At 36.1% G+C, this 12,982-nt stretch overlaps 1 protein-coding gene across 1 annotated transcript; it reads left to right on the top strand.

Moving 5' to 3' along the window:
* The first annotated feature begins 263 nt into the window (after positions 1-263).
* Positions 264-12,931, top strand: LOC125679327 (sodium/mannose cotransporter SLC5A10-like). Its single transcript, XM_048918452.2, has 15 exons — positions 264-492; positions 691-762; positions 5,274-5,378; positions 5,462-5,521; positions 6,678-6,782; positions 7,294-7,399; positions 7,497-7,577; positions 8,167-8,432; positions 8,578-8,713; positions 8,843-8,950; positions 10,176-10,326; positions 10,413-10,581; positions 10,672-10,887; positions 10,995-11,454; positions 12,410-12,931. The coding sequence occupies exons 1-15, from the start codon at positions 409-411 to the stop codon at positions 12,892-12,894; spliced, it is 2,604 nt and encodes an 867-aa protein (XP_048774409.2). The 5' UTR covers positions 264-408; the 3' UTR covers positions 12,895-12,931.
* Positions 12,932-12,982: the final 51 nt, after the last annotated feature.

Here is a 12,982-nt window from a genome sequence, read left to right on the forward strand (position 1 = left end):
ATGGCGATTAGCGAATTCAAGTCGATGCTTAAATTAACAGCAAGCGAAATTACCACAACATCTAGTATTTATTGATTATGTTAAACTACTGAACTGCAGCCAGCAATGATTGGTTAGATACATACCCCCCCCCCCCCCCCCCCCCCGGTCTTTGTTTTAACCATTCATCGCATGCAGTCTACTGACTTATGTTATGCTAAATGAAAATTTTACGTGTATGTGAAATGTCTTGATCAATAAACAAATAGGTCATATCTAAATTCGTTGTCTATTAAGCGCCGGATTAGGGGGCTCTCCTTTATCTAATCAAATGAACTTTGAGAGAAGATAAATGGCTGCAATGAGGGTGTAGGGGAATTGTAAATATTTTGACCGGTATTTCCCACACTTTATACTCCTGTGGACACCATGAAGCAGGTCGGGCTGGACAACTGGGTGGACATTCTTGTCCTAAGCTTGTATTTCGCATTTGTGATGGTGGTTGGAGTTTTGGTAAGCCCAGCATTCTTTTTTGGGATGAGATTTGGGTGGGGATGAAAGGTGTTGCACGTTTTGTATATTTCATGCCACATGAGGGTCGCATCATTTGTGGAATAGTGAAATATGAACGTGTGTTTACTGTCAAACTTTACAAACCTTATCATCAATGAAATAATCGTCGATGACTGGTTTTATAAACGTACCTTTCAGTCTATGTGCAGAAAAGAAAGAAATACGACGAAGGGATACTTCTTGGCAGGTCGCTCCATGTCGTGGTTTCCGGTAAGTCACTGCATACTCTGTTCTAAACAGTAAAATACATACTCCAGTGTTCTAAACAGTAAAATACATACTCCAGTGTTCTAAACAGTAAAATACATACTCCAGTGTTCTAAACAGGAAAATACACACTCCAGTGTTCTAAACAGTAAAATACATACTCCAGTGTTAACACAAACAGTAACATACACATCCCAGTGTTCTAAACAGTAAAATACATACTCCAGTGTTCTAAACAGTAAAATACACACGCCAGTGTTCTAAACAGTAAAATACATACTCCAGTGTTCTAAACAGTAAAATACACACGCCAGTGTTCTAAACAGTAAAATACATACTCCATTGTTAACACAAACAGTAAAAACATACCCCATGTGTTCTTAATACAAACAGTAAAATACATACTCCAGTGTTTTTAATACAAACAGTAAAATACATACTCCAGTGTTCTTAATACAAACAGTAAAATACATACTCCATTGGTAACACAAACAGTAAAATACATACTCCAGTGTTTTTAATACAAACAGTAAAATACATACCCCATGTGTTCTTAATACAAACAGTAAAATGCATACTCCAGTGTTCTTAATACAAACAGTAAAATACATACTCCAGTGTTCTTAATACAAACAGTAAAATACATACTTCAGTGTTCTTAATACAAACAGTAAAATACACACTCCAGTGTTCTTAATACAAACAGTAAAATACCTACCCCACTGTTCTTAATACAAACAGTAAAATACATACTCCAGTGTTCTTAATACAAACAGTGAATTACATACTCCAGTGTTAACACAAACAGTAAAATACCTACCCCACTGTTCTTAATACAAACAGTAAAATACATACTCCAGTGTTCTTAATACAAACAGTAAAATACATACTCCAGTGTTCGTAATACAAACAGTAAAAACATACCCCATGTGTTCTTAATACAAACAGTAAAATACATACCCCACTGTTCTTAATACAAACAGTAAAATACATACCCCACTGTTCTTAATACAAACAGTAAAATACATACTACAGTGTTCTTAATACAAACAGTAAAATACATTCCCCACTGTTCTTAATACAAACAGTAAAATACATACTCCAGTGTTCTTAATACAAACAGTGAATTACATACTCCAGTGTTAACACAAACAGTAAAATACACACTCCAGTGTTCTTAATACAAACAGTAAAATACACACTCCAGTGTTCTTAATACAAACAGTAAAATACATACTCCAGTGTTCTTAATACAAACAGTAAAATACCTACTCCAGTGTTCTTAATACAAACAGTAAAATACATACCCCACTGTTCTTAATACAAACAGTAAAATACATACCCCACTGTTCTTAATACAAACAGTAAAATACCTACCCTACTGTTCGTAATACAAACAGTAAAATACACACTCCAGTGTTCTTAATACAAACAGTAAAATATATACTCCAGTGTTCTTAACACAAACAGTAAAATACATACTCCAGTGTTCTTAACACAAACAGTAAAATACACACTCCAGTGTTCTTAATACAAGCAGTAAAATACACACTCCAGTCTTAACACAAACAGTAAAATACATACTCCAGTGTTCTTAATACAAACAGTAAAATACACACTCCATTGTTAACACAAACAGTAAAATACATACTCCAGTGTTCTTAATACAAACAGTAAAATACACACTCCATTGTTAACACAAACAGTAAAATACATACTCCAGTGTTCTTAATACAAACAGTAAAATACACACTCCATTGTTAACACAAACAGTAAAATACATACTACAGTGTTCTTAATACAAACAGTAAAATACACACTCCAGTGTTCTTAATACAAACAGTAAAATACCTACCCTACTGTTCTTAATACAACAGTAAAATACATACTCCAGTGTTAACACAAACAGTGAATTACATACTCCAGTGTTCTTAATACAAACAGTAAAATACATACTCCAGTGTTCTTAATACAAACAGTAAAATACATACTCCAGTGTTAATACAAACAGTAAAATACATACTCCAGTGTTCTTAATACAAACAGTAAAAACATACCCCATGTGTTCTTAATACAAACAGTAAAATACATACTCCAGTGTTCTTAATACAAACAGTAAAATACATACTCCAGTGTTCTTAATACAAACAGTAAAATACATATTTCAGTGTTCTTAATACAAACAGTAAAAACATACCCCATGTGTTCTTAATACAAACAGTGAATTACATACTCCAGTGTTCTTAATACAAACAGTAAAATACATACCCCAGTGTTCTTAATACAAACAGTAAAATACATGTATACTCCAGTGTTAACACAAACAGTAAAATACACACTCCACTGTTCTTAATACAAACAGTAAAATACATACTCCAGTGTTAACACAAACAGTAAAATACACACTCCAGTGTTCTTAATACAAACAGTAAAAGCATACCCCATGTGTTCTTAATACAAACAGTAAAATACACACTCCACTGTTCTTAATACAAACAGTAAAATACATACTCCAGTGTTCTTAATACAAACAGTAAAATACACACTCCAGTGTTCTTAATACAAACAGTAAAACACCTACTCCATTGTTCTTAATACAAACAGTAAAATACATACTCCAGTGTTCGTAATACAAACAGTAAAATACATACTCCAGTGTTCTTAATACAAACAGTAAAATACACACTCCACTGTTCTTAATACAAACAGTAAAATACATACTCCATTGTTCTTAATACAAACAGTAAAATACATACTCCAGTGTTCTTAATACAAACAGTAAAATACATACTCCAGTGTTCTTAATACAAACAGTAAAATACATACTCCAGTGTTCTTAATACAAACAGTAAAATACACACTCCGGAAACCCGGTTATAAAGAAATATCGTTCACAAGAAATAGTTTGAAAATCTTCTGCCATATCCAGATCGATAAAGTTAGCTAGTAGTAACCAGCTACTAGTAACTGGGTATTTAGAAAGAGAAACGGTGGCTATCAGTAGCTAACTACTTACAGTGATAAAAGCTAGATACTACAAGTTACTACAAGGAATGAGGACAATGATTATTGACACCTAGCTACAAGAAACACATTACTGGACTTGAACCATCTTCGTTAAAGCGAATGGACACTAGGCTAGTGAAGATGGGTTTGACCATCAGTATCTATCAGATTTATTTAGAAGTCGATGGATCCTTTTCATATCAGAATATGTTTTGTAATTCAAAACATTATGATTGATTTCACCAGCTACTTAACCTGTGTAGCGCAAAATGCGAATAAACTTTCAAGCTGAGTGTAAAATAGAAAAATAGATGCATAAATACATGTATACTCATTTCATGATGAGTGACATTTAAATCTGAAGATGAATATATGTTGTCATGGAGATCCTATTTAATTATAGATATCATGATTAACGAAATAATCAATTCAGGGTCATGTACACGAAAAGGGGTGGTTTAATATCTCGGTCTGTAGACATTCATACCTTTGATGGAAAATACTCTTAACTTTCACATTTCCTTTGAAAATCGTACTTAGTTTAGTGTTTGTAATGCGGAGAAATTAATTCAGAGGTGTATTCAGGACGAGGTGTGATTTTGATATCCTTGTATATATATCAGATTTCATGCTTTTATAGAAAATCAGCTACTTGAACTTACTCGTTGACAACCTTTCACATCTGGACTTTCGCATTAGAGACATATTTGATTCAGGCATGCGCACATAAGTCTTTAGATGTCATGTTCAGGGAAATCAGCTTCTGATATATTTCTATGAAGATTACTCTTGACCTTTAAGTCTCAAATGAAAATCATTAGCAGAACTTTGTGAGTTTGTATTAGATTTAGTGATATACGCATATCACGGAGTAATTTTGATATCTCAATATCTCACCAATGTTCAGATAGCACACGTAAGGTGATCAGCTACTTGTGCACTTTTGAGAGACATTTCCTGTAAATTCAATGTTTCCTTGGGAAATCTAAAGTGGTAGTGGGCGTGGCATTATGTATACCTATTTAATTCAGACCTTCATATAATCTTAATATGTCATAAAGTTTCAGATATCATGCTTAGGGAAATCAGCAACTTATATAAAGTTTTTCTTAAAATCCTTACGGAGATACGTTTTTGCATCAAATATCTGATATATCCAGGATTAAACCGATAACAAGAAGTTATCCTTTATTTGTAGTGTTCGAATTTAAGAAAGAGATGTTTATTACACATCATTAATTTCACGTTGATTTCTTTGTTTATAATAAGTTGGATTCCAGTTTTCTGGTCTCAGCTAGATTGTCAATCATTATAAACTTTTCATATATCTAATGTAAGTAATGTTTAAACTAAAACAAATTGATTTCAAAATACTAAAACGCTCCTTTTATCATTGTACAAAAAATGTTGTCAAAATAGATGTATGACTTGATTGAACTTCGTTATAATGTAAAACCAAAAATTATGTTTGTCATACAGATAACTGTACAATATTTCGTCCTTTTCAGATAGGTGCATCATTATTCGCAAGCAATATTGGAAGCGAACATTTCGTCGGTCTTGCTGGTAGTGGGGCAGCTGGTGGAATAGCTGTAGTCGCGTTTGAATGGGGTGTAAGTAATATTGTGAAAACAGCTGATGAATTAGACTGCCGATGAAAACGATGGTATAATCCTGGTATTTTATTTGACTACAGGCTGCGCTTTGTCTTCTTCTGCTAGGATGGGTCTTCCTGCCTGTGTATCTGTCATCTGGGGTAAGAATGAAAAATTATGACATCTGCCACTAGTCCTTAGCCTTAGTGCAATATTACCTTTTTGAATTAGAATATTCAAGAAATAAATTTTGATTTTTTAAGATACTTGAAGGCATAAATCGCAATGCTTCACGCCAGCATAGCGTTTCGTGAAAAGTATGTCAGCGTAAAGCATTGCAGTTCATACTCTCATGTACTTTTGACATTTATTTCTTATATTTACATTCCACTTTCATTTCGGTGAGACTGCCCAGTCGTTAAAATGAGCGTTCTATATTTATCAAGATTCATACGCACTCTGTTGATGACGAAATGATATCATTACAATCGCCCGACATGACAGCTCCATATGATAGTTCGGGTATTACTTATGTCAAAGTCGGGCTAACTTACCACCATGCTCAGCAGCTGAGATAAATATCCAGTCAGTGGTCAAGTTTTATCACCGGCTGGATGGAAATCAACAACGGATGTTTAATCGTTCCTGAGTACTTGACTTTGTCAGTCAGGTTATAAGAGAAGTAACAGATCTTCACAATAGCTCTCTTTCTAGAAAATTAAATATCAGATTTTTTTCTATATATTATCATTATTATTCATACTAATTCTTAATATCTATTCTTTGTCCTTTTAAATATAATTACTGAGTATCTAAGAGGATTACCTTTGCCGATCTGTGGAAATATAGGTAGTGAGGGTTCAAATGTACCGGTAGCAAGGTTTCTTAAAGGTTACTCTCTACTTAAAAATTCTTCCTTTTTTCACTTAATAATTAATTAACTATTTTGTAAACATCTTCCACCTTCCATCCTAATCATTTTCTCTATTTCTCGTAAAAGTTGTCGCGGCGGGTGTGACCGGTCGACAGGGGATCCTTACTCCTTCTAGGCACCTGATCCCACCTCTGGTGTGTCCAGAGGTCCGTGTTTGCCCAACTATCTATATTGTATTGCTTGTAGGAGTTATGAGATTGATCATTGTTCGTTATCTTCACCTTTGTTAAATGTTGTGTCAAATGTGGGGGGAATCAATGAAGAATATGAGTTTTGTAGTCTCGTTTCCCCACTTTAATGTTATTGCAATATCTGTGTTAAGGATTTCTAAATGAAATTGATTCATCACTATTTGCAATTCACATCATTTGTGAATGTTTCAGCTGTTTACCGTGCCCGAGTACCTGTCCCGACGATTCGGAGGACGCCGTCTCAGAATCTATCTCAGTGTGCTGTCATTGTTTCTGTACATATGTACTAAAATATCGGTAAGATTTGTTTAAATTCGTAATTGTCTTAAAAAATAAATTTTATTTGAGGGCATGAACTGCGACACTTTACACTAGCATACCTCACGAAGCGAGTGAAAGTATGTTGACGTGAATCGTTGCTGTTTAATGCCCAAAAAATGAAATTTATTTTATATATATATATATATATATATATATATATACACACACACACACAAATATATATATATATATATATATATATATATATATATATATATATATATATATTACTTTCATTTCTGTCAGAAGTTTCCAGCCGTTAAAATATACGCACTATATTTATCAAGATTCCTACGCGCATTGCACACATTCATGAGGAAATGACCATCATTTCAGTTGGTAGAGACGTCAAAGGCAAAATCAATGAAATGTAAACATAGACATTAGTTAATTAGCAGTCAATGGAATATTTTAAAGTCGTTTACTAAAGAGATATGATATTGAGAACTATGAATTGAAGACACTGTTGTTTTCCACTCTTTTTCAGGTTGATATTTATGCAGGATCCGTGTTTGTCCAGCAGTCGCTGGGATGGAATATCTATATTTCAATAGCAGCCATATTAGTGGTCACTGCTATATATACGATTGTGGGTAAGAATTTGACGCTATAAGGATATTGTCCGGGGACGGAAACCGGTATAGCCCGCCACCTGTCGGCAGTATCATACTGACTATGGTTTCATTGTAGGTGGATTAGCAGCAGTAATTTTCACCGATACGTTACAGACCATCATCATGCTCATCGGCTCCGTCATCTTGGCCATTTTGGGTAAGTAAAGAATGTCAAGACAGATTTATGTACAGCTCATCATACCTTACATCATGTCATACCTGGTCCAGGTAACCTTACATAATGTCATACCTGGTCCAGATAACCTTACATAATGTCATACCTGGTCCAGGTAACCTTACATCATGTCATACCTGGTCCAGATAACCTTACATAATGTCATACCTGGTCCAGGTAACCTTACATAATGTCATACCTGGTCCAGGTAACCTTACATCATGTCATACCTGGTCCAGGTAACCTTACATCATGCCATACCTGGTCCAGGTAACCTTACATCATGTCATACCTGGTCCAGGTAACCTTACATCATGTCATACCTGGTCCAGGTAACCTTACATCATGTCATACCTGGTCCAGGTAACCTTACATCATGTCATACCTGGTTCAGGTAACCTTACATAATATCATACCTGGTCCAGGTAACCTTACATAATGTCATACCTGGTCCAGGTAACCTTACATAATGTCATACCTGGTCCAGGTAACCTTACATAATGTCATACCTGGTCCAGGTAACCATGTATAATGTCATATAGGTACAGTTATGTTTCTTTATCTATTGTAGCATTCGTAAAAGTCGGGGGTCTAAATGCATTGATGGTTAAGTATTTCGAAGCAGTTCCAACGAAACATGTAATGTTATACTCAAACAACACAAACGCATCTGATACCCTGAACATGACGTATATTCATTTGACCAGTCATAAATGTGGTCTGCCTCGTTCAGACGCTTTCCACATTCTGAGACATCCTTTGACCTCTGACCTACCATGGCCTGGTGTCCTAATACGATCAACATTTGTATCCATGTGGTATTGGTGCGCAGATCAGGTAAAACTACCTAAAACTATTCCCTAAGCAATTTTTATCAGAAGCTGAAATGCTCCATTTTGGTATAAGTGGCGATTAAAAATACACTACATTTATGTCTCAGAAAGATTAGAAATTTACAGCTAAAATTTTCTTTTTTCCATAGGTTATTGTTCAACGTACCTTAGCAGCAAAGAATATTGGGCATGCGCGTGGAGCTACTATAATGGCCGGGTATTTGAAGTTCTTACCGCTGTTCCTCATCATTATGCCCGGGATGATCAGTAGAGTTTTATTTCCAGGTACGTAATACTAAAATCTGTGTGCTTCACAATACCTCTGTCGTTTATTAATGATATTGTAATAGAGGATAGTATGTCTTTACAGATAAGATTAATGATATTATAATAGAGGATAGTATGTTTTTACAGATACAGTGGGCTGTGCTGATCCTGATACCTGTAGGGAAGTGTGTGATAACCCCTCTGGTTGCTCCAACATTGCATATCCACGGCTCATTTTAGAATTAGCTCCAACAGGTTTACTAATCTATGACAAGATAACAATCAAAATGCTAATCAACCCACAGATACCTTTCTTCTCTTTGTTCCAAGAAATAAGAGCAAATTTTGAATTTGATGAACATTGTAACACGGTATTTATGAAATCATATTTCAATATTGTAGTTCTATTTTTACATCTTTGGTTTAGCATATTGGTTGGTTGTTTTACGTCCCATCGAGAATTTTCCCTCATATTGATACGTCACCAGCAATAGGTGAATTTCTACAATTTAGTGATCAGAGCCGTAGCAGTGAGTGATCTTTAACGTGCCACCGCCTGCCGTGACATGGGACCTCCGTTTTTAAGGCCATGTCCGAAAGATCGGTGATTCCTATGTTTAGGTCTTAGGTTTGGTGTGACCAGGGATTCAAACTGACGACCTACCAGTTACGAATCCAATACTTTTCCTCTAAGCTATCGCTACTGGTTTAATCCCATTCTAAAGGTTCTTCTCCTGGAGTAACGTTAAAATCTTCTCTGATTATGGTCTTGCAAAGATCCGTTTGTGACTGAGATTTTACTTAGGATTGCAAAAACGTGCAAACAGGAGGGACCGGTAAAATACAATACATGTACAGGAATAGCACAATAATTAAACTCTTAAATATAATCCACAAATCCTTTCTTCCATATCCAGGAAAATATAGCATTCTTATCGTTGTGATTTATTTCGTTTCGTAGGAAAGGATAAGTCTGTATATTTAGTTTTATAGGAATCATATATTTCTGTAACAACAGAATCCTAAAATGTCTGAAAGTGACTTTTTTTTTTATTTGGTATCAATTACGACAAACACCAGTACTGTAGAATCATTTAAATTCGTGGGGGCCAATTTTCGTGGATTGCTGAATTTTTACGGGTTCGTGGGACGTAATTTCGTGGATTTATATATTTGTAATATATATTGTATATATATAATATATATTGTATATTCGTTGAGGATGTAAATTCGTGGGTGAGAGGTACCCACGAATTCCACGAAAATTGAGGCCCCACGAATTCTAATGATTCCACAGTATGCTGCACTGTATAAAACGGAGATGTCTCGGTCATACATCGCTCCTTCAACCATAAAGTTGTTTTGATCTACTGTAGCTACCACATGAAATGTTGTTATGTCTTTTCCATTTTTGAATAAACATGTCCCAAGATCCCCAATCACTGTAGCAACTTTAGCAATGCCAGTAGATATTTTCCAGGCTTGCGTGGCTTGATGATCGCGGTTATGATGGCTGCTCTGATGAGTTCACTGACGTCAGTGTTTAACAGCGCTGCCACTGTGTTCACCATGGACATATGGAGACGTCTGCGGAGACAGGTGACTGAGAGAGAGCAGCTGATTGTCGGAAAGTGAGTGCATGTTCTCAGGAATAAAACAGGAGTTATTTCTCTTGCTTTCCGACAAACTCTAATAATGCCTGATCTTGTATTTGCAGGATCTTTGTGGTTTTCTTGGTCGGTATTAGTATTTTATGGATTCCCTTGATTCAGGCGGCTCAACAAGGACAACTGTTCCTCTACATTCAAGCTCTGACTGGGTACATAGCTCCGCCTATCTGTTCTGTATTTCTATTGGCTATTTTTGTACCCAGGGTGACTGAAAAGGTAAAATAGTACGTTTCAGGAGATGGTAATTTGAAGATGGCTATTGGTTTATGCATTCTCAATAACCATGTCCATCATTGTTCATTACAGGGCGCCTTCTGGGGCATGACGGTGGGTCAGATAAGCGGGCTAATAAGGATGGTGTTAGACTTCATGTATCCCACTCCAGGGTGTGGACAACCAGATAATCGTCCAGCTATTGTTGCCAAGGTCCATTTTACATATTTTGCCGCCATGCTTCTGGTTCTAACGGCTTTGGTAGTAGTATTCATTAGTCTCCTAGAGAAACCAAACAAAAACAAAGAGGTGAGCGAGTAGCTATATCCCAAATTCGCATTTCAGCACATCATGGTTCACCTTTGCAGTGACTATCTAGTACCTGCTAGATATCATTAATTGTGATTTCGTTTCAGACAAAAGGATTAACGTTCTGGACAGTCGAACGCGTAAGACCTCCACCGAAGGAAGAACCATATGTTCCAGAATCTGTCTTGGATGATGAAATATCAGAAGAGCAAAGTGAAGACAAGTATGTATCTTATCCTATGAAAGACTTCGAAAATGAGGCATACCATAGTGACGAGAGTGTTGAGGAACATGTGAATATCGTTCACGAAGAAATTGAATTCCAAGATGAAATGAGCCATGTTCAAGATCAGTCGAATGAATCCATTCCTTTTGAAAAGGAACGCCCAACTCTTAGGAGAACCAAGTCAAACCGTGACGCTGTGTTTGACAAAGTAATTAGGATTAGTCAAACGGAGAACACAGTGACCGATTACATGGTGGAAAACGGGACCGATCCAAAGGACGACACTGCGGAGGCAGACGAACATACGGTGGAACTAAGGAACAAAAGAATAAGAGTAAAAAGTAAGGACAAATACAAGTATTTAAAAGAAGTCTAGTTCCATAACTGCAGGGTTGGATCCAAAATATATTCAAGGGGTGGATGTTTCATCTTAGATGATGCATTTTCTGTCAAAATTAAGTGAAATTGCATTCCCCCAACATGGTACAAAGTAACCCTTTCCAGTAACGAATTTCCAGAAATTCAATTCCCATACTCCTCTCTTGGAGTATCGATCCACGTAAACTCAACATCCCTCTAGGTCGTCCACTGACTTTCCCTTTTATCATCATTGAAACAATTCGCGAGACGTACACAGTTTTAAATGAGAAAGTCTTATACCATATAGCACACCATTGAGTATTTCACAAATTCTATGGTCATTATAACTATCTACTTCGCCAATATAACTTGGCATTGGGTCTAATGCTGTCTGACGTGTTCCATACCAATTGTTAGGCCGTTCTTGGAACACTTGATTCTGACTACGGATAACTCCGTTTACCTGATCAAGATATAAGACACACGGCGGGTGTGACCGGTCGACAGGGGATGCTTACTCCTCCTAGGAATCTCATCCCACCTCTGGTATGTCCAGGGAGCCGTGTGCTCCCAACTCTCTATTATGTATTCCTTATAGGGGTTCACTGATCCACTATTCGTCATCTTCACCCTGCGAAATTGTAAGAAATGCATAAGGTGTGGCATAACCTCTAAACCATACCGGGGTAATAACCGAAAAAGTTTATTGTAGATGATTGATTAAATAGATCCCAAAGAAAATCTGTCAGTTGTAATGAATAGATAAGACATCGGTATGATGACCAAATTTATATATCTGCAGTTTACCTGGAAGAATCGAGTGTGTGTTCTTAGAATAGTAGTGTAAATCCCTTAGAACCTATTTTACTATAAAATTTAACTATACGTCACTACAACGTAAACCCTGTATTTGTTGACACTATCTTTGGTTTTTAGAAAGTTCATATGCCAGCGATATGTCACTGGAGATCCATTCAGAATTCCTTAAGAGAAAAAGTGAGGTGGAGAAGGCCAATGAATTAGAAAGGATTCAAGAACAGGAAATGGCGAGACAACGAGAGCTCAAACGACAACGGGAAATAGAACGACAGAAAGAATTGGAACGATTAAAAGAAATAGAGAGACAGAAAGAACTAGAAAGGTTAAAAGAGATGGAGAGACAAAAAGAACTAGAAAGGTTAAAAGAGGTAGAGAGGCAGAAAGAGAGGTATCAACAGTTACAGAAGATTCAGGAGATCAAACGCAGAAATCTGGAGAAGAAAAGAGAGATCGAGGCTCAAAGGCGGCAGAAAAGCAAGGACCCAGTGCAAGATGTAATGAGAAATAAACTATACATAAGCTTCAAGTTCAACATCTTCCTTAATCTGAATGCTATCCTCCTTCTCTGTGTGTTTGTCTTCCTGTATTGTGTATATGCCTGATCCAACATTGATATTAAAGTTTAGTACACTCGGTCAATCAGTTTGTGGACTTTCCGAAGAGTATTGTTCCACATAAATTATATTTCAA

The sequence above is a fragment of the Ostrea edulis genome, chromosome 2 (genome assembly GCF_947568905.1).
Source record: "Ostrea edulis chromosome 2, xbOstEdul1.1, whole genome shotgun sequence".
Classification (NCBI taxonomy): Eukaryota; Metazoa; Mollusca; class Bivalvia; order Ostreida; family Ostreidae; genus Ostrea; species Ostrea edulis.